Raw genomic sequence first — 19,762 nt, 5'->3', positions numbered from 1 at the left:
GTGAAAAATTAGGTACATGGTATTTAGAAGGCTTTAGCTGGTACAGATTTCACTGTTTCAACGTGTCAGAATAAACATTGAGGTAAATGTAAGTATCGGCAATTTTACTTGGGATTGAAGCCACAAAATACTTGATCAGGCCATCCTAATAGCCACAATAGTAGTATTTAATACAAACCTGTGTGTGGCTACTATAAACAAGTATTTCTAATTATGTAACACTTCATCTAAGATTTCATTCTTCATGTTTTTTTTCTCTGGATCTCATAAAATTTACCTGCGCGGGAGTCACTGAAATGCTTTGTTCATGTTCTTGTGCATATTTGTGTGTGCAGGAGCGGGATGCGGAGCGACGGAGACAGCTGAGAGAGCGAGCCAGGCAGCTGATAGCTGAGGCTCGATCCGGAGTCAAGATGTCTGACATGAGCCTGCTGGACGTGTCCAGCACTGAGAGAGGCAAGGGCAGCAAGGCTAGTCCTGCTGGAGGTCAGCATACACCTAAACACACACACACACACAAGTCACCGAAAGCATGTGTCCTTTATGGACATGCAGAGTTTTTAGTGACACTTTATTTATCCAGAGTTTGATTAAAAGGCCTTATATTAACACATACACACACTTGCTAACACCCATAAATCTCACTAATACTCATTAACTATAATACAAAAACAATCACACTAGCATGCTTTTGACATACACTCACTTTCTTTATCCACACATGCTATGACTCACATTTCCATTATGCTCTCTAAAGGGGTTCTGCCTAATCCTCAGAGAAAAACAAAATGCCATTTTACAACGGCCGTAGGTCTAAAATGCACCACCCTCATATTCAGAACAGCAATTTACCCTGCGACTCCTCCCTTGTCTCGTTCGCCCAGTAATTGTTAATCAACACAACACATTGTGTGGCCAAATTATTCTCAAAATACCAAACACTTCTAATAATGGCTTGCAGAGGTAGCAAATGCTGCCATGCACATTTCCCACTGCTTTCCATTTCCTTGAAATTGGGGTTATTATGATAATGACCATTATTAGGCCTCTCTAGTCATTTGTTTCAGATTCCTCCGCATTACGTCCCCTCTCCTAGTTGTTCAGGTAGATTGGGTGTGCTGCATGCAAATGAAAGGTGAGAGTGTAGACAGGTGAGGATGATGTGTGTGAAAAGTTGAGAAAGCAATATGAGTACTGTAATTGCGATCAAGGATAAGGAGCGAAGAAGCTTTTGATATTTGAAAAGTAAGGATGAAGGAAGGATGACTGGTAGAATGTGAGTTCAACTTATGAATAAGAAGAAATGGAGAGACTGCTGACCCCCCCCCCCTTCAAAATCTCAAATTCCTGAAGCCCAAGGTGACATCTTACAAAGTCTTGTTTTGTTCAGCCAACAGTATAAAACTCCAAAATACTCAGTTTACTGTGATGAAAAAACTAAATGGAGACAATCTTCAGAATTCAGAAGCTGGAAGCTGAGAATGTTGGCTTGCAAAATGACTCAAGGGATAAATTGATTATCAAAATAGTTGGTGATTTTTTTTAAATTGATTAAGCAACTAATCATTGCAGCATTTAGAGAGGAAGTAGGTAGGTTATAAGAAACAGTAGCCTGAAAGTGGCAGTGGGTTCCTTTTTTTTAAGTTTGAGGAAAGAGCTCAGCAAACAAATCGTAAACTAATAAACCCCAAACAAGAAGTGAAATCAGCGACTTGTTAGGTAAAAAGACAGAAGAAAGACAGTGAGCCAGAGGGAGGGTAGCACTTGATTTATTTGCTCTTTCAGCTTTTCTGAATTGGACTAATTGTTGATCTTATTAAAAATGGAGTTGGAGGAAAGAACGGAACAAGAGAGGAGGAGGAGGTGAGTAGAGAAGAGAAATGCTGTTGTCTGTGAGACACAAGGCCTGTCGAGCAGAACGGCTAATCCTAGCCCCCACACTCTCTCCCTCTCTCCCCTCAACACCATTCACGGTCCTTTAATGGAGCTCGGGCTGCCCCCTCCAAGTGTCTGCCCGCAAAGAAACTTTCCAAACTCCATCACCATGGCCTCCCATTAATTAGGCCCCAGCCAGCCACACAGGAATGGCGCTTGCGAGCTCGCTCCGCATCGTAGCTAGCAAATTAGAAAAAAACAAAACGGGAAATGCTGTTATTTGTATCTCTCTCCTTCTGTCTTTGTTCTCGGTCTCTCTACCCACCAAGTCGTAAATAGCAGAGGAGGGAGCTTGCAATGTCGGACGCTGTTTACTGATTGTTTTGTTTTAATCCATGGTGGGTTATCCATGCAGCTAGAGCTGCTCAGGTCTCCATTTGAGTTTCTAACATGTTTTTTCTTCTGTTCCTAATGTGGAGACACTGTTGTTTCTATTGAGCCCCTCAGGAGACTTAATGGAATATGTGCTTTCATGTTTTTGTTTGCCCTACCTCTTTTATCTGGAACGAGAAAGGCAGGCAGCCAATCTGTGAATGAGGGGAATTAAATAGAGGTCTCAGTTTCACTTTGTGTGTCAGATATTTGTGCACTGATGCATATGAACCCAAACAGAAAGACGGACACCAATCAATCACAGTCCCTCCTTGTCACTCAGGTGGAGTCTGATGCCTTTTCATGGATTAAATGGTGGATTATACGTTTTGAAACATTTAATATATTATTATTATTATTATTATTATTATTATTATTATTGTAATCTTACCAAAGAACACTGTTAACACAAACTAACCAAGATTTCTTTCTCTACTCTTCCCTGTGTCTGAATTTTATTCCTTTAACACCTTTCCTTTTACTCTTACATTCATCCCTCTACCATCTTTCTTTGCATCCTCACTTCCTCTCTTTTCTCTACTTTCTCACGTTGCTTCCTTGTCTCCCTGCCTCACTCTCTGTTCATATTTCCTTCCTTCTGTCTGTCACACTCCATACTCACAGATGTTTTGGATGGAGTGAGAGGTCATCATGAGGATGATGCTGTTGATGGTGAAAGGGGTGAGGAAGAGGGGAGGTCTGAGGAAGAGCAGCTCCCTTTTTATGTTGGTGGTCATGATGATGATGATGCTGCTGTTGCTGCTGCCACATCTGTGTCTGCCCTGGTTACTAACCCACTGCCACTGGAAGCTCCTCTTGTAGCCACATCCAGCACCCAGGGGCCCCTGGAGTTTACTAACCCTGGCTCTGAGCTAACTTCTCTGGGTAAAATCACTGGCTGAAGCTTTGTGGTGTTGCATGGTTCGCTGTCTTATTTGCCCTTTTCTAACTAACTCATTCACCTGCCTGGACATGCAAATTCTCTTTCTCAGTCACTCACACATTCACACATGGTCTATTTGTAATGACAAAATATCCAATGGACAATTTGTAAACAAGAGAGAAACCAGTGGAGAGAGGCCTGATGAAGATCCTGCAAAGTTTACTTAAAAAATTGAGCTTTAACCAGGTAGTAAAAAGGCAAACAAGAACTAAAATGAATCCTGAACATATGTTGTTATAATCACATCCAAACAGCACTAAAGTGGTAATGTTTTAGGGAGTTCTTACCCTTATGTCTTTGTGATACCCCACTTTATCTCCTCCACCCAGTAAGTATGCATTTCCAAAGCAGTGCAGTGTAAGCACTTGTTCTAGACCAGTCATCTAGTCTAAACTGCCCTCATCAAAATGTCTGGCAGTCGGATCTAAGCTTTACTCGCTCACTTATTCACTTTCTTACTCACTGACACTCTGCCTTGTTTGTCATTCAGTCGCTCACTTAAGTGCATGCTGTCTGTTTTCAGTGCATCATCATGAGTTATCCTCTATTTACTCTCCCTCTGACCCCTGCGTCCCATTGGTACAGACTCACTGGAAGAAATAACTTACAGTAAACATTTGTTGAATGCTGCCCTATTGTTGTTTGGTGTCCCCCCTCTATTTTCTTTCATTAGAAACTTCTTTGAGTAGTAATTAATAAACTCTGAAAAGTGCTCCCCAGACAAACAAAAAATAATATCTTCAGGAAAGCATTTGCTCAAATCTTCAGAGCTAAACTAATTACTTTGTTTTGTATTTAATTTATTTTATTTGCTTCCTCAATTTCCTGCCGATGTGAGATAGGTGAAAGTACAGTGAGGTACCAGAGGGGGGAAAAAAACATGAAAACAGACAAATGCTTCCTCCAGCTTTGAAGTGCAGTATCTCTGCACTTTTTTTGTTTGTCTTTTTGTTCTTTGTTGGTGGTAATTTTTTTTGTAGTTGAAAATAAATGCAAGGTGGTGATTGGAACACTGAAATAGCTGATACCACACTTCATTCTGTAAATGTTTTCCACCTAAATGTTTTTGTCATCACTTTCCTGGTCATTCACCCCAACTCTGTGTACGGAGCATTTGTATTTTGGCGTATCCTGTATGTCTTTGTATGTGTGTGTGTGTTTGTGACAAAGTTCAAGAAGGGTGTGTCTATGTTTGGCATCTGTATGCATGCCTCTGTGTGTGTGTGTGTGTGTGTGTGTGTGTGTGTGTGTGTGTGTGTGTGTGTGACAGAGGCAGGTTGACACATGAAACAGTTGCCCTCCTGTTCTTTCATCTTCTTCAGTGCAGTGGTCTGTCCTGGCAGGGGAGCTGTGGTTACCAGTCCCTGGAAAATAAAGCTGTACGCAGCTACTGGAAGGCAGAGAGAGAGAGAGAAGAAAGAATAGAACAAACAAATTAGGGATGAATGAAAGATGAAGTGAACTGCATGATAGCAAATTAATGTGAAAGGTACTAAAAGTAGTAAAGGTTTTAATAAAAAAAGATAATTGAAAGAAACAGAATAAACAATTACTTCGGCATGAATGTGAAATTATTTTGGCTCCTGAAAGAGGATCATCAGCTGTCATTTGGCAATACTGCTACGTTTTTAAACCTAAAAACAACAAAAAATACAGATTTTTTGCAAAGTTAGCTGTGTTTCAAACACAAAATAAAAAGCAAGTGATGATTTGAATACAGAAAGTAAAGACATCAGTGAAAGCAACACCTACTGAATAAAATACATAAATTACTCTGAGTTGCCAGTTTATTTGGTACATATAACTAAACACAGTCTCTGAATAGCCCTGCAATTCATTTTACTTTGACGAAGGCTTTTTGAAGAGTGTAGTTTGTGTTCACCCATTTCTTATCAATAGGGATAGACTAAATACTATTAATACCAAATTTCTCTTTCATCTCCATCTTGCCCAGTGATTCTTACGGTGATAATCCCAGCAACGTACACTTGGTACGTCAGCAGCTCTCTGCAGTACAAACAGGACTTAAAGCTTTCTAGTCTGTCCAGATCTATATCTGTCTAACACATCATATATATACACAGTATTCTTCCCACTCATGTGTTCGTGTGTATATGTTTGTTATCACTGGCTCTGACCGAGTTTGTCTGTACATGAATGCAAGCTAAGTTGTCTCCCCTTTCTCATCTTTTTAACTTATTAAGAGTGTTGTTCTGTGTGTGTACTGGTGGTTTTGTTCAAATCAGATGTTTGTATTTTCATATATATATATATACACACACACACATACACACTCATTATTCCCTTCCTTCCTTTCTCTCTCTCTCTCTCTCCAGGTACAAACAGTAAGCATGTGGATCTGAAACTGAAGAAGCTGGTGGAGGTCAGCCCAAGAAGAGTCACCTCCCCTTCATCTCCGTCCTCCACCTCATCCTCATCCTCACCCACTGCCTCCTCCACCTCCCCACTCAGCCCTGCAGAAGGACCAGAGGTAAGCACATACTCTCCTCAAAACACCCACTGGGTATCTTTACTTTCTTTCTATCTATCTTTTTTTTTCTCCACCTCTCTTTCCTTTCATCTCTCTCTCTCTCTCTCTCTCTCTCTCTCTCTCTCTCTCTCTGTCTTTTACGGTCTCCCTCCCCCTTTTCTCTTCACACCATCAAAGGGTCAGTCCAATCAATCAGGTCCGATTGACCCTGGTTTGTGAGTACACATCAGTCAGTTGGCCTACCTCATGTAAGACCATATTTTATCCTTTTCGTGTCCATATGAGTCTGTCTAAAGCCACATGACACACACAATGGCATCATAATGCTCTACATAACATGTAGCAGTCCCTCTTTATTGACAGTGACCTTTTCAGACAGTTGTTGTGTGTGGACAGATGGAGAAGGGGGGTTGTTGCTGCTGCATGTGTCTATATCTTCTGATGTGAATATTGAGTCAAAAAGAAGTAGTCGGCTAGTCTTAACATCTGTTTAATTGATTTTGAATGTCAAGTAAAATAAGGTGTGTGTGTGTGTGGCTGTCAGTACAAGTGAAACCCTCGTGCTTATGGCGACACAGGGTGTCTTTGATCATCAATTCACATAAACACCCTCTTGTGTTCAAAGCCTAAAAGGCTTAGTCTTTTATGGCCAAAGGAGTGCACATGTGTGCGCGTGTTACCACTTGACCCTCAGAGAAGTAGAATCACCATTTGACACCTAACCTTTTCCAAACCTCCGTAACTAAAAGTGCGAGCATTCAATGCCTTATTCTGCATGATACTTGATTTTGAACCACAAACTTCTCCTGAGTAGGGCTGGATGATCAAAATCACGATTAATTAAGCACTTCACCACAATTATGATTAGTGAACCATTATTTTGTTTTTAAATGTTGTTTTTTTGTTGTTGTCTCCCTCATATTTCACTGACAAGGTTTCTACTGTAATTATGCTCCTATTAAAGCTGGGTTTATTTATTCACAGATTTCACAAATCTATTAAGCTATCTTAATGTTAATTGATAAGGTAATGTTTATGTGCACATTAGAGACATGGTTCCCATATATTTGGTGCATCGGCGCTGCTGAATTATTACCACTGCTACCAAATTTGCACTCAGTTATTTAATATCAATGCGGAACAAATGATTTCCACCCGCACACTGTGTGAACACGGTAAAACACGCTTTGCTAGCCATCTCAACAGGATTTAATAGATGTTTGTTTGGGTTTCTGTTTAGAATAATATCAATGTTATCACAGTAACCTAAACTACACGTTTTCTATATCATACTATTTAATTTTAGGTATAACTCCGTTGCAGTGAGCATTACATCCACACAAGTACTACTTTGACTAGTTTTTAATTTTAAAAATACTTTTGGTATATGCAATATTTGTACTTAACTGCTTATCTAATGTACATCCATGTTGGTGCCATTTATTGTCACCAATGGGAAATGAATGTTATGCTGCACAACATTAATATGCTAAACACAAAACTACTTAAACGAATCAGAGATGTCTTCATCAAAGCTTTTTACAATTAATGTGTGCACATCCTGCATTAATATGTTTGTGTATGTGTAGTTGTATGAGTTTACTTCTTCTGTCCTTTAAAAAACGGATAAACTGTCTTGTCCCAAGAGGATTGGGCATCCCAAAAGTCCTTCAGACGGGTGGAACGACCTGCAGGAACATCACACATACACACACGCTCTTCCTCTCATTAGTGATTGTGTATATGCGCAGCCTTGGTAGCGCACGATAAGGGCATGCGACGCTCAGCAGACTGCAACGTTAGTCACGCGGCCGCCCCCCGCACGCACATTCACAGAGTCTCACACGCCAGAAGCACTGACTCACCACTGCCACAGCGATGATAGCAGCGATAAGAGCTAAAGAGGGAGAGTGAAAGAAAGAGAGTTAAAAGGGTGGGATGAAGGGGACACCTAAATATCTGCTTGTCCCAGAGTGTAAAAGGGAGATGGAGGGGTGGGCAGGTGGTGTGTGTGTGTGTGTGTGTGTGTGTGTGTGTGTGTGTGTGTGTGTGTGTGTGTGTGTGTGTGTGTGTGTGTGTGTGTGTGTGTGTGTGTGTGTGTGTGTGTGTGTGTGTGTGTGTGTGTGTGATTGAGAAAGACATTGTATAGTTAGTTTTTATGAAGGTGTTGAAGTCCAGTAGCGGTGTTGTCTTTGGTCGCATGTGTGTTCCTGTGTGGTTGTAATATGGCTCCACTTTAACTTTTAAACACTGCTGTTGTTGTAGTCCGCTCAGATTCACAACAGTCAAACTATAAGTGATAATTGGACAGACAGCCTCAGTGTCCTAATCAGTCTCCCCAGGGATTTTCTATTTTGCTAAATCAACAGTTCCCTGTAGTTGCCGCAGTGGCTTGCAGTTTTTACCAGTCAACACACTAAAATGTAAAGAATATAAAAATCCTTCTCCTGAAAATATGACAAGGACAGCAACGGTAATCCAATAAATCCTTTGACATCCAATTATCAGTTGTTGTTGGTACACTTTTCCTGCAAACAAACAAATGAAATATTCATAAAATCAGTCACTTAATGAACTCCTGTCCAGAGCAACTTATGGTACTGTGAGTACTTAGTTGAGTGGGTGGATCAAATGGGAATAAAACCCTAACAGTGTTTTTGTTTCTCAACCTATGTGACTTACAGGAAACACTCCACTAGAAGTACTTTTGTATCCATTTAATGAAAGGTTTCTATCTATATGATGTTATTTTGAATTAATACACTGCTACATACCTGGGAATGATTGATTAATCACTACTGAAGGAGGATGACTCACCCCTTGTGGTTCTCTGATAAAAGATTGTTTACTTAAGGTCATCAGCCTGAGAATTAAAATGGCAAACTGAGGCCAGAGAGATTTTTGTGCTTTTTGAGTGCTCCTATCCTGACAGAAAAAGTACACCTTTCTTGCATTTAACTTGTTTTAAAAAAAAATCTTTTAGAAATCCTATAACAAGTTAAGTTGGATATCACATTTCACAGATTAGAAAAGACTGTTTTGACACAGAAACTTTGGTCTTCAGACAACAGTCATAATAATATGATATTGGATATTGATGTTCTTTACATGTTCATGTTCTTTAAGTGCCACTTGGGATTGCTAAAATTAGAAGTTGCAGCCTTAATGTTAAAGGAAACCAAACATTAATTTGTCAATGATTGTCACTTTTGTTGTTGATTGTCACGGAAGATGTAGAGACCTTCAAACACTACCTAACAGTAGTGTTAGGTAACAGCCTTTATCTGCCACTGTTTTCCCCTCCTCATTTTTCCCGCAATCAATTATTTAATAATAATAATTATTGTTATTATTGTTGTTATTATTATTAATATATTCAGATTTTTGTAATACACTTTACATTTGAAACAAATCTCAAAGTGCTACAAGGTAAAATCCTATAAACAAGTTAGATAAGACAAGACAGATAAAAAAAAAAAAGTAAACAGAGTGCAACAACTCGCAAGGTTAATTAAAACTCATATGTTCTGCTAACTGGAAAAGTTATAAGTCCTTTTTTAAAAGTCTCAGTGGTTTGAGGTACACTCAGATGATCGGGGAGGGTATTCTAGATCCGAGGAGCGGCAGAACAGAAAGCCCGATCACCCATTTAAGTTTACTCTCTGCTCTTCTGGATTGCCTTGGTGCTCTTCTTAAGGTTTACATGTACACATACAAACAGTAGCACTTTCACACACCCAGTTTCTGGCCTTACGTTTTAAAATGTTTAATTGGGCATATTGTGCATAAGAAAATAAATATGCCTCGATTTGACTTGACATAAGGTTTGAAGAGCCTGGTAGAAGCTGACAGACTAATGGACAAAACAAAGCGAGAACAGGCTAATTGCTCGCATTGTTTTTGAAAGTCAATAATCTGAAGCTAAACTAACTCCCCATCTAGAGCTTGTTGCCCGCCCACACTGTCTCTATTAGCTTTCCTCGCTCTGCACACCCTGCTTGACTATCTCCCTTCGTCTCAAGCAGTGGAACATGTTTACCCTAATTGTCGACTTTATTACACGTTTCGCCGTCTTATTAACGTTGCTGCGACGTCAATCTTAGCCTGAGTCGGTTTCTTTTCCACTCGGCTTGGCATATTTGGAGGCCTGGTAATAAAGCATTTCTGCATGCCGTTTTTGATAGTGGGAGAAGCGAGCGTGTAGCTTTTTAACACATGTTCACTTTGAAAACAATAGCGTTTTTTTGCATTTTGCATAATCTGAATATATTTTCTGGCTCGGGGTTTTGTTGAAAGTCAAGTTAATTGCCTCCTTTTTGTCTCTCTCATGAGTGAGGGAGAGAATGAGAGTGTGTGTGTGTGTGTGTTCAGGCAAACGAGCAAACCACAAAGTAGCTAACATATCAACTTCTACCACATTTATCTCATGGCCTGTCAGTAGGTGTGTTTACGCACATATGTTTACATGTTTACACTAATGCGCACTAATGGATGTGTGTGTGTGTGTGTGTGTGTGTGTGTGTGTGTGTTTGATCACAATAATCACAGAACAACTATGAAATGCTGAAGCGGCCGCCTAATAAAAGCCTGACAGTAGATCTAAGTGGCTGGTAGAGGCTGACAGAATAATACACGAGATGTGGAGAGGCAGCAGGCTAATCACTGACCACATAGTTTTTTAAAAGTCAATCATTTTGAAAGTTGGAAATTACTCTTAGTTGTCTTTAACTTTTTTACCACAGCCATTGTTTGGAGTTATTGAAGTTGCATGTGTTCATTGGTTGCTTTACACTTCTCTCCAAATCTGGGTTTTAAGGGTTGAGAAAAAGACCCATCAGCTGGGGCAGGAGAACTGAAATGTGCTGTTTCCTCTCTTACATTGCAGTTAGATTTATTTATGGCACAATTGTGATTTGATGGTGTGCTGTGATTGGTTTAGACTCAGAATATTTATCTTTTTGCATATTTACCTAACCCCCTGTCTTCCAAGGTATTAGAGCAACACCAGAAATACCTTTGCCTAAACTTGTTGGGCAAAATAAGTACAAGTTACCACTATGAAATGCAATCTGTTATAGTCCTGTAACATAAAGCATTAACATTATATATTTTAAACTGAATGCATATTTTCTCTGCGTTTGACAGAATAACGCTGAGGAGTTGCGAGCAGAGCGGCTGCGCAGAGCGACAGAGAGGTTGCGGAGCCCGGTTGTCTTCAGCAAGGATTCTGCTGTCAGGAAAACACAGCTGAAGTCCTTTAGCCAGTATGTGGAGAGCAAACCAGGTGAGGGACAATGCAACACAAACACACACACAATGCATACAGTATTTACCCAGGGAGGTAGGTTTTCACTCAGCAGCATATGACTCGAATACATCCATTTAACAGCTGAGAGCAGGTAACTGGCAGGACATGCACAGACATTTTAAGTGGCCGTAATGTCGTAATGATTCAGACAGTGTCTGCTGTTTTGAAACCAGTTTTGTGAAGGTCTTCCTCTACTTTATTTTGAAAATGTATTTATTTCTTATTTCAAGGTTAAACATACAAACAGTCCAATGCTGCTGAATAAATCACCAATAAACAAAGAACACGGTACATGCATAAAGAAAGTATGAAAAGTTTTATATAGAGAGAGCAGTTAGCTCAATGACACTCTCAGATGATGAGAGGAGAACATCCAGCTTTGTCAATAAAAGGCACTCAAAGCATGTTGAACAACATTTTTATTCTATGATATATGAATAATATATCTATAATAAATATCTCAACTTCTATGTCTCACTGTGAAAGTCCTGTACTTCCCATTTTTTCCCCTTCACACTCCTTCCTGTCCTCCGTCCCACCAGAGGTGAAGAGACAGAAGTCAGTTCCTGAGGATTTGAGGAGGGCCGAGGAGGATAGAGGTTCACCGACGGTGCTCGATATTCGCAGACCATTTGAAGAGGAGGTTTGTAATTTTCTGTTTAAACTAAATCTCACCTGTAACAACTAACAGGAAAAGCTGGGAAAATACTTGGGCCCTACTTACAATCCTCGGCTGTGTTTCTGCTCTGCCATGGTCACCAGGTTCCTTGGGGTCTACTTTGCCTGCAGCTTTAGCTTTATGACCCCATTTGTGGTGAGCTTGGCAGGGTGAAACAGGGGAGTTGGGGATTGGGAGTAAGGTGGGAGGTTATGTCCCTTAATTACTTCTACTTGGCCTTTTTTTCATTTCCTGTTACTCAGCTTTCTTTCTATCTATCCTGTCTTGTCTTAGATAAATCTATCACTGAGCTCTCCTCTCTGCTCCCTCGATGCTTAAATTTCCCTCCTCCTCTTCACCTTGTCCATCTATTATCCTCTCACACTCTCTACTGTCCTCTCTCCTCCACAGAGACTTCCAAGTATTGATCTAACAGACAGCCATTTTAATTATAACAATGGTAGATATCAGCTGCTCTGCCATTTAGAGGCGTGTGTGTGTCTGTGCAAAGAAGTTGTGTGCCTACGTGTCCTTCAAGTCTATAGACACTCAGCCTGTGTTTGAACGTGTGCATACAAGGAGTGTGTCCATAAGAATGCTATTATTTCAGTGAGTGTGTGAGCCACTGGAGACCATGGGGTGAACTCTCTTCCCAAGCAAACCTCTCTTACCCTCGACCCTGCACCCTCCACCCAGTCCCATGCACACACACAAACACACACACACCCTCCTCCTCCTCCCAGGGCCTGGGCCCCAGGGTTAATGGGTGTTCAACCTTTCCATTATCCCGATCAGCCAAGAATTACCTGCTGAATGATGTTTGCATTAATATAATATATATGGTAATTTCCCTCCTCTTAATTACGGCTGGGCCGAGCGCGGCAAGGGGAGTGGGCTGATCATGTGTAAAATTGATTTGCCAAGGAAAAATATGGTGATAGAGCGAGAGCGCGCAAGCGGGAGGAGGGAGAGGAGGAAGAGAGGCTGCTGGGAATCAACACACATACACTTGCACAAATCACGCGTGCACAAAGCCACACAGAGGCACACACTCACATGCTGGAAAGAGTGCAGGAAAAAGTGCTGGCTTGGGTGGAATGAGAAAAAAAAACTTTCTCTCTCTCCCTCTCCTGCTCACTAGTTCTCCTTCCCATTAAGAAAAATGAAGTGCATCAGCAATAAAATGGAGATATTTTTTCGGATGCATCCTCAGTAGTGAATTTGAATAAACATTTTCCTCACTCGGAGGAGTTTCTCCAGGGAATAGCAAGCAGCCAGGAGACAGAGGTGAAGAGGGGTCAGAAATGGAGTGTGTAGTAAGTGTATATGGTTATAGAGTGGTATGTGTGTGTGTTTAAGTATGTATAGTGGCTGGTGTTTGTGTGTATGAGATGTTGGAAGAAAGACTTGACTGAAATGGCAGAGAGTGTACATGTGGGTAAGAAGAGCAGAATGTAAGGTTTAGTTTAAGGGACCGTAGAGGCATTTAACCTGCAGGTGGGTTATAAGACACTGCAAAAATAAATACTTACGACTGAACTCAAGTTTAAACAACTTGATACGTGATTCATGTGACATTTATGCAGCTTCTCCTTCTGATGCCGATGTCTCTCTAAATCTCTGTTTTCCTTTACCTCGCTTCATTAAAGTATTCAGAACAGGAATTAGTTTAATGTGAGTCAGACACAGAGGTTGTAAACATTTGAAATGAATTTATTACAAATACATTTTGTGTTTTTTAGAAAAGTGTACAGGAATATTAGGTAATTACCACATTATCAATGCCCACTGTTGAAAAGTTTAAGCATGAAAGGCCAAAGCTCAGTGACTGGATGACTGCTGCTTGTAGTCACCATGAATATTAGAATTGATTGTGGATTGAGCATTGGATGTCAACAGTACAAGATATATAACTAGACACTGTTCTCCAACTTAAAGTTATATTAGGGATGTGAATGATTAATCGATGTGAATGATTAATCGATCGTCCATTAGCTGCATCGGTGAACTGTGTGCAACAATGATCAGAGATCGCTTACCTTGATGACAAGTAGGAGGTTTGAGTTATTTTTTTATTGTGGCTGAAGCTTCTTTTTCCAGTCCTATCCTTGATTATCATCTTTTCATGCAATCACTTTTTTTATCAGCAAGAATTTAAATTAACAGACCGCTCATATGACTAATGCCTAAGCACACAGGCCCTCATATCCGTAAATAGAAACAAGTAAAATTTAAGGAACTTCAGGTGGCCTGCTTTATTTTTCTACTTGATTTAGACACTTGCAGGCTACACCACAACCCTTATAGTTTATATAACAGTGGGTTGATTTCAAGTTTAGTCCCATCTAATTTATATCAAGTAAATCCTGTAAATTGCGCTGAATTGTTATGTTTAATCTTGAATTGTGTTTGACCACCTGTTGAGCAGAGATTCTGAGTGAAGACATTTTTTCTGATTCAAATAATATTTTTATTTATTAGATTCAGATACCTAGTTTGGTTGTGTTGAGTTGTGAAAAGAGACAGTATTTGTTGTAAATCCAGCATTTTGTGTTGGATTTTTTTGGTTATTCAGTTATTGATCTCTAATGTTATCTTGATTGTTTGCTATGAATTAAGATTTACTTCAATATGTTTTCATGCACAGAACTTTTATTAGGTTTTTAAAGCTCTTTTTGCTATAAAGTGGTTCTGAAGATGTGAGAGAGGAATTCAGAAATGCCAAACAAAGCTCAGGCTAAACAAGAAGCAGCAACAGTTAGTCACTGGCTGTGTATGTATTAGCTCTTATTGTTGAAGTAAACTTTTCTCTGGTGAAATTCTCCTTTGTTTTATAAGTGGAAGATTTGTGGACACACTGCACATCTATTCATACATTTTCACTCTCCTCCCTCTGCTTTATATCTTCTTTCATTCTTCTACTTTCTCTTTTTTCTCTCCCATTACCTTTTTGTTTAATTCCGTCTCTGTATTTCTTCATTCTCCCTCATTCTGTCTCATCCCACTATCCTTTTTTCTCTCTCTGTTTAATGCTATATCGCACTACTCTTGCTTTTCTCTCATAACCTCTCTCTCTCTCTCACTCTCTCTCTCTCTCTCTCTCTCTCTCTCACTCTCTCTCTCTCTCTCTGGTTGACAGAAGGCGTTCAAAGACACCAGTCAGTATGTGGTTGGGGAGCTGTCTGCACTGGAGAGCGAGCAGAGGCACATAGACGCCCGAGCAGCTCGCGTGGAGAAGAGGCTGCGCTATCTCATGGACACAGGTACCCCAAGCCCAATTACACTGGAAAAACTGTTTTGGCAAATTGAGCGTACGCACGCACATACACACACACACGCATGTACACTCAGGGAGTTTATGTGCGTGTGCGTTTGTGTGAGAGAGAATCTTTGAAGCCCCCCATCTCTCCCTCCCTCTCGGTTGAATGTTGCACGACCGAGCGCTGGGTGGATATGAAAGGAGGGGATGGCGGGGTGAGGGAGGAGGAGGAGGTGGAGAAGGGAGGGGATGGGTGGATGGAGAGGGAGAGAGGGGGAGTGTGTCTCGGGGATGGGAGAAGAAGGGAGACCTCTCTGGGCTGGGGTGATAAGGGAGCCCTTCATGGGGGAAACGATAACTGGGTGCGATAGCGGCGCCCCAGCCGAAGTCTCCGCTGCAGCCGTTTGCCAGCCGCGGCCCCAGCCAGCCAGCCTCCACACTATTGAACAGTGCGCTCAGCCATGCACGGCTACACACATACACACACACCCTCCTTCCCCTAGTACATATCTGGCCTTCATTGATATGCTGTATAAGGAAAGACGGGGGTGAGTTAAAGGGAGGAGAGAGGAAGAGGCAAAGAAATGTTGAAAAAAAAAAAAAAAGAGGCAACACAACATGAGCACTGACACAGTTCACAAATCCACGACAGACACACACAAATGCTTACACACTGCTGCATACAAAGTGCAATCTGGTTTGGCGTATGTAGCTAGATTCGAAAGGTTTTTATTTAAGATTTGGCCGGGGGTAAAGCCTTGTTAAGACATGAGACAGTGTGCCGAGCCAAAAGAGGGGCCTTGGCTCCGTTAAGTCCCTAACTGAAATTGGAGAATAGCATCCCATTTGTGATACTAAACCATCCCATTCCTCACCCAAGAATGCTGTGAAAAAAAAAATCATGGTTCCAGGAAGTATAAAATGTTTATGTTTGCAAATGTTCTTGCTGTAGTAATTTAGTAGCCGCTCTCGTGCTTTTTCTGATATATCGGTATCCACCTTGGTGGATTTAGCCCCCAAAATCCTAAAAAAGCAACACAGGGGAAGGATAGAAGAGGAGGTTTTTAGAAAGGCAAACTGGGGCGGTGGGATTTGCGCTCACCTTCCCCATCCCATTTGGGTCCTGATATCGAGACTATCTCTCCTCTGTTTGTTGTGTTCGCTTTTCGCCTCCCTCCCTGCCTCTGTGCCCTCTTCCCCTGTCGGAGCGCGTGCCATTGTGTCAATCTGAAGGGCTGTTTTTCCTTCTTCTTCTTCACCCACTGATAAACCAGCCGCTAGCCAGCAAGACGCCAGGTTATTTACTTCCAAACACCTTCAGCCATAAAGATTTCTCTTTATATAGTTAAATAAATATATATATATATATATATACCTGCGGTCCCCTCCTGAAAAATATGATTCACTAGAAAAGGAAGAGGGTGACAACAGGGAAGGCGAGGACAAAATAATAAAAGGATATCACGAAGAGAAATTCACCTTGGTTGCTTTTCACCCCCTTATAACATCAGTGGGGAAGGACATCTAGAAAATGTGGTTTCCACAAGGCAACACAATGACTACTGGGGGATATAGGATTATATATATATACGGGTGATACGACATGTATTATATATTATAAAATGGCTACATTTTTCAAGTGCCACATTTGCTCATTGCTGCTTATAGTTAAGAGCAGTGAAACGTGTACAGTTAGCCTATTGGGTCCTATTAAAATGTTTGTGGAAGGCCATGCTGAACTGTCAGGCATCTGCCATTACTTAGGGCTCATTACAAAATAAAAGCATGCACCCTGAAATTGGTACAAATTCCACACTGGCATTGCATTGCAGCGAGGGGAAAAGAAGTTGCCACATGATGTTCAGCACCTTGCTCACTTCCTGAAAGTGCATTTCTGTTTCCATATCTCATTTTGCAGCACTTATCCCAGACTCATCCAATAGGTTATGGATTGTGCCTTTAGGCCAAGGTCTGGAGGCATCAGAGCGAGATGCGCCTGTGACAGGTGGTAACTAAAGTAACCTTTATCACCTCGGCTACTGAGGTCACCTTTCTATAGGCTGTCATAGATGATAGATATTTCTCTCTGGACCCAGAATGTCTGATTGAAGTTGCGGCTGATTGGCTGTAAGCAAAACATCCGGTATTGATCCATCACTTCTGACTGGTGCCTGTACTGAAAATAACCACCAGCTACCAGAAATTGTTGATATTTTTTACTCTCCCGGCCACATTTTTGAAGACCAGCCGATGTCTAGAGGTCTTTTAATTTCCCCAGTATCTAATAAAATATCCAAGTGTCTGGTCAAAAAATTTCACAGAATGTTACTTTCTTCAAATCTTGATCAGCACTTTCCTTGAATGCTAATAAAAGTTGAGACAGTTTTCCTATTAAAATGAATTGGCTATATATAAATCAGCCAGATTAAAGTTAAGTAACCAATTTTCGATAAAAGCCTTCTGGTGGGTCTTTTTGCACAGTTCACAGGCTTATTCATTGCAAGTAGTTGCACACATCCTGAGTATTGCTATGCATGTTGGACAAAACATTTTGTTTTGGTGAAGGTGAACTGATACCTGGTTATGAAATCTACCAACAATTTTTATCGACTGCCTTCACCAGTCACCAGTGTCTCTTCAGTAAACCAAGACTGAAACATCAATATTTTCTCCTCTACTCTTAATAATGCAATCCCCAAGTACTTTCAAACACAAGCACACCACAAACTCGGGTCCCTTCTGTACTGGCGCCGTTCATGCACTTGAACTCAGCTGTCACATGGGGCAGGTATCATAACTCAGTAGAAACAGAAAATCTTTTACATTTTGACATCCTTGTAATCCACTTTTCTGTCTGCATAAAACCAAGTTTTGCCCGATGAAAGGTGGCTGAGGGTGCAGAATTCTTCTTAATATCACCCTGTTTCACACATAAGCACACACATCTACTGTCAACTTTAATTTTAGTCTCTCTTATCAAAAATAAAGCATGTCTTTACGAAACACCAAACATCTACAACCTTGAGACAGCAGTTTAGCTTTTTAGAGAAGACCTTTCTTGAGGAAAAGCTTGGACAGAAATAACATTTGACACCACTTTCCCACTATTTTAATTGAGCTCGAGTCCAGATGTGATCGCAACAAAAGATTAGATAATGAGGAACTCTGTTGAAAAGTTAAGACTTAAGGGGGAACGTGGGTCAGCACTAAGAAGTAGAGGTGCAGTGGAAACTACCATTTGTGTGCTGAAAGATTTGTATAATTGTGCTTCATTGATTATTCCCATTTTAATAGTTTGACATGTATCCATCTGTTCAATAATGTGTACATGTGTAGATTATACCCAGAACTATGTGCAGTTTGTTCATAGACACAGAGCAGACTTTCTAAGCAGGGTGGATGTCACTCCAGTGCATATGATCATATGATTCAGACCTCTTGAGGTAAGTTTGGGTGAGCTCAGTGTGCAGTGGTGCTATGGTAGCACACAGCGCTGCAGGACTGATGGGCAGATGTGAACAGACAGACCGACTGACCCATGACTGATTGTTCATCTCTCTGCTCCACCAGCAGAAAGCCTGGGAAGATCCACTGTGCTCTGCTGCTCCTCAATATTCCCTTCTTTGATATCACATGCATGCTTTTGCTTTGTCACTCCCTCATCCTTTCCCCCCCTCTCTTCTCTAAATAAATAGTTTGACATTTTGCTTATGTATACATGCAAGATATAAAGCCTTTAATAATCTTATTTTATTTAAATTCTTCTGCTTTTAAGTAACACCCCGTTACTTTTTTTATTTTTTCTGCTTCTTAATCGGTATTCTTTCTTTTTATCTTTCTTTCTCTTTCTCTCGCTATTCCTGTCTCAACCCTCTCTGCTTCTCTGCATCACTTTTTATTTGCTCTGTTCCTCTTTATCCCTGTGAATCTTTATTTCTCCGTTCTCTCACCCCTGCTCTCCCTCCTTTTCCTCACATCTCCTCTCCCCCCACCCCCTCTCTCTCTCCCCTGGTTTGGGCACAATGCAGCTTTCTGTAGCATTTTCTATTACGCCGCGGCCCTCCCCAGATGAATCCCAAGTAATTGGGGTGGTTAATTTATTTACTCAGAGGCAGTTCACAGCACATTAAATAATAGAGATAATTGAACAAGAATTGTCAAGTGTCTTCTGATATCAGACACATTACAGGAGGGAGTGTGCATAAAACTCCATTTCTATGCCCCCATTGTTTATGGTAATTAAGTACACAGATTTATTCCTTGGTTGCCTTCCAAGCTTATGGCAAGCGCCATTGTTGTCTTCTATTAATATGTAATCAGTAAATAGTTTAATTTTCTAATCTGCGGTTGGAGAATTCACTTTCTAACAACTCTTAATTACTGCTGGGCTCTAATGAGTCTCACCATGCCGACGCAGCCAGCCAATCACGTGCCAGGCCCAGGCCGGGGGGGAATTTGAATTCCTGCGGTGCCCCCCCTCGACTAATGAACTTGTTATTCTTGCACCACTGGGAGCACTGTCCTTCACACATGCAACATTAGGAGAACGTTCACCTCCTGCAACAGACTGAATATTTATAGGAGTTTATTGATCATATGAGAAGAATATTATAAGATAATAATATAAACTGTGTTTTCATTACATATACAGTATTCATTTTGACTAGAATATTATGGCTGTCTTTAAAGTATAGTGTTTGAGTATCATACAACCTTTATACACCGTGCACTACAGGGGGAAAAGCCATTAATGTGTTTTTATGTTAATTTTCATCAGAATTAAGACACTATTCATT

The 19,762-nt window shown here is 40.8% G+C and overlaps 1 protein-coding gene across 6 annotated transcripts in view; it reads left to right on the top strand.

The window, feature by feature from the left end:
* Window positions 1–19,762, top strand: part of ehbp1 (EH domain binding protein 1) — a 153,354-nt gene that overhangs the window by 100,849 nt on the left and 32,743 nt on the right. For 3 of the 6 annotated variants that reach the window (XM_038736974.1, XM_038736979.1, XM_038736978.1), the window contains 6 exons: window positions 336–486; window positions 2,932–3,192; window positions 5,587–5,741; window positions 10,887–11,025; window positions 11,592–11,692; window positions 14,847–14,970. In XM_038736974.1, the coding sequence (XP_038592902.1) occupies window positions 336–486; window positions 2,932–3,192; window positions 5,587–5,741; window positions 10,887–11,025; window positions 11,592–11,692; window positions 14,847–14,970 (931 nt within the window). The remainder of the gene's footprint in view (window positions 1–335; window positions 487–2,931; window positions 3,193–5,586; window positions 5,742–10,886; window positions 11,026–11,591; window positions 11,693–14,846; window positions 14,971–19,762) is intronic. The other 3 variants (XM_038736976.1, XM_038736975.1, XM_038736977.1) reach the window with 3 other exon arrangements.

Source organism: Micropterus salmoides, unplaced genomic scaffold (genome assembly GCF_014851395.1).
Source record: "Micropterus salmoides isolate LMB-PRFRI ecotype aquatic unplaced genomic scaffold, ASM1485139v1 Ms_hic_scaffold_22, whole genome shotgun sequence".
NCBI classification, from domain to species: Eukaryota; Metazoa; Chordata; class Actinopteri; order Centrarchiformes; family Centrarchidae; genus Micropterus; species Micropterus salmoides.
Note: the sequence above shows the minus strand (reverse complement) of the source record. Positions and strands in the feature narration are given on the sequence as shown.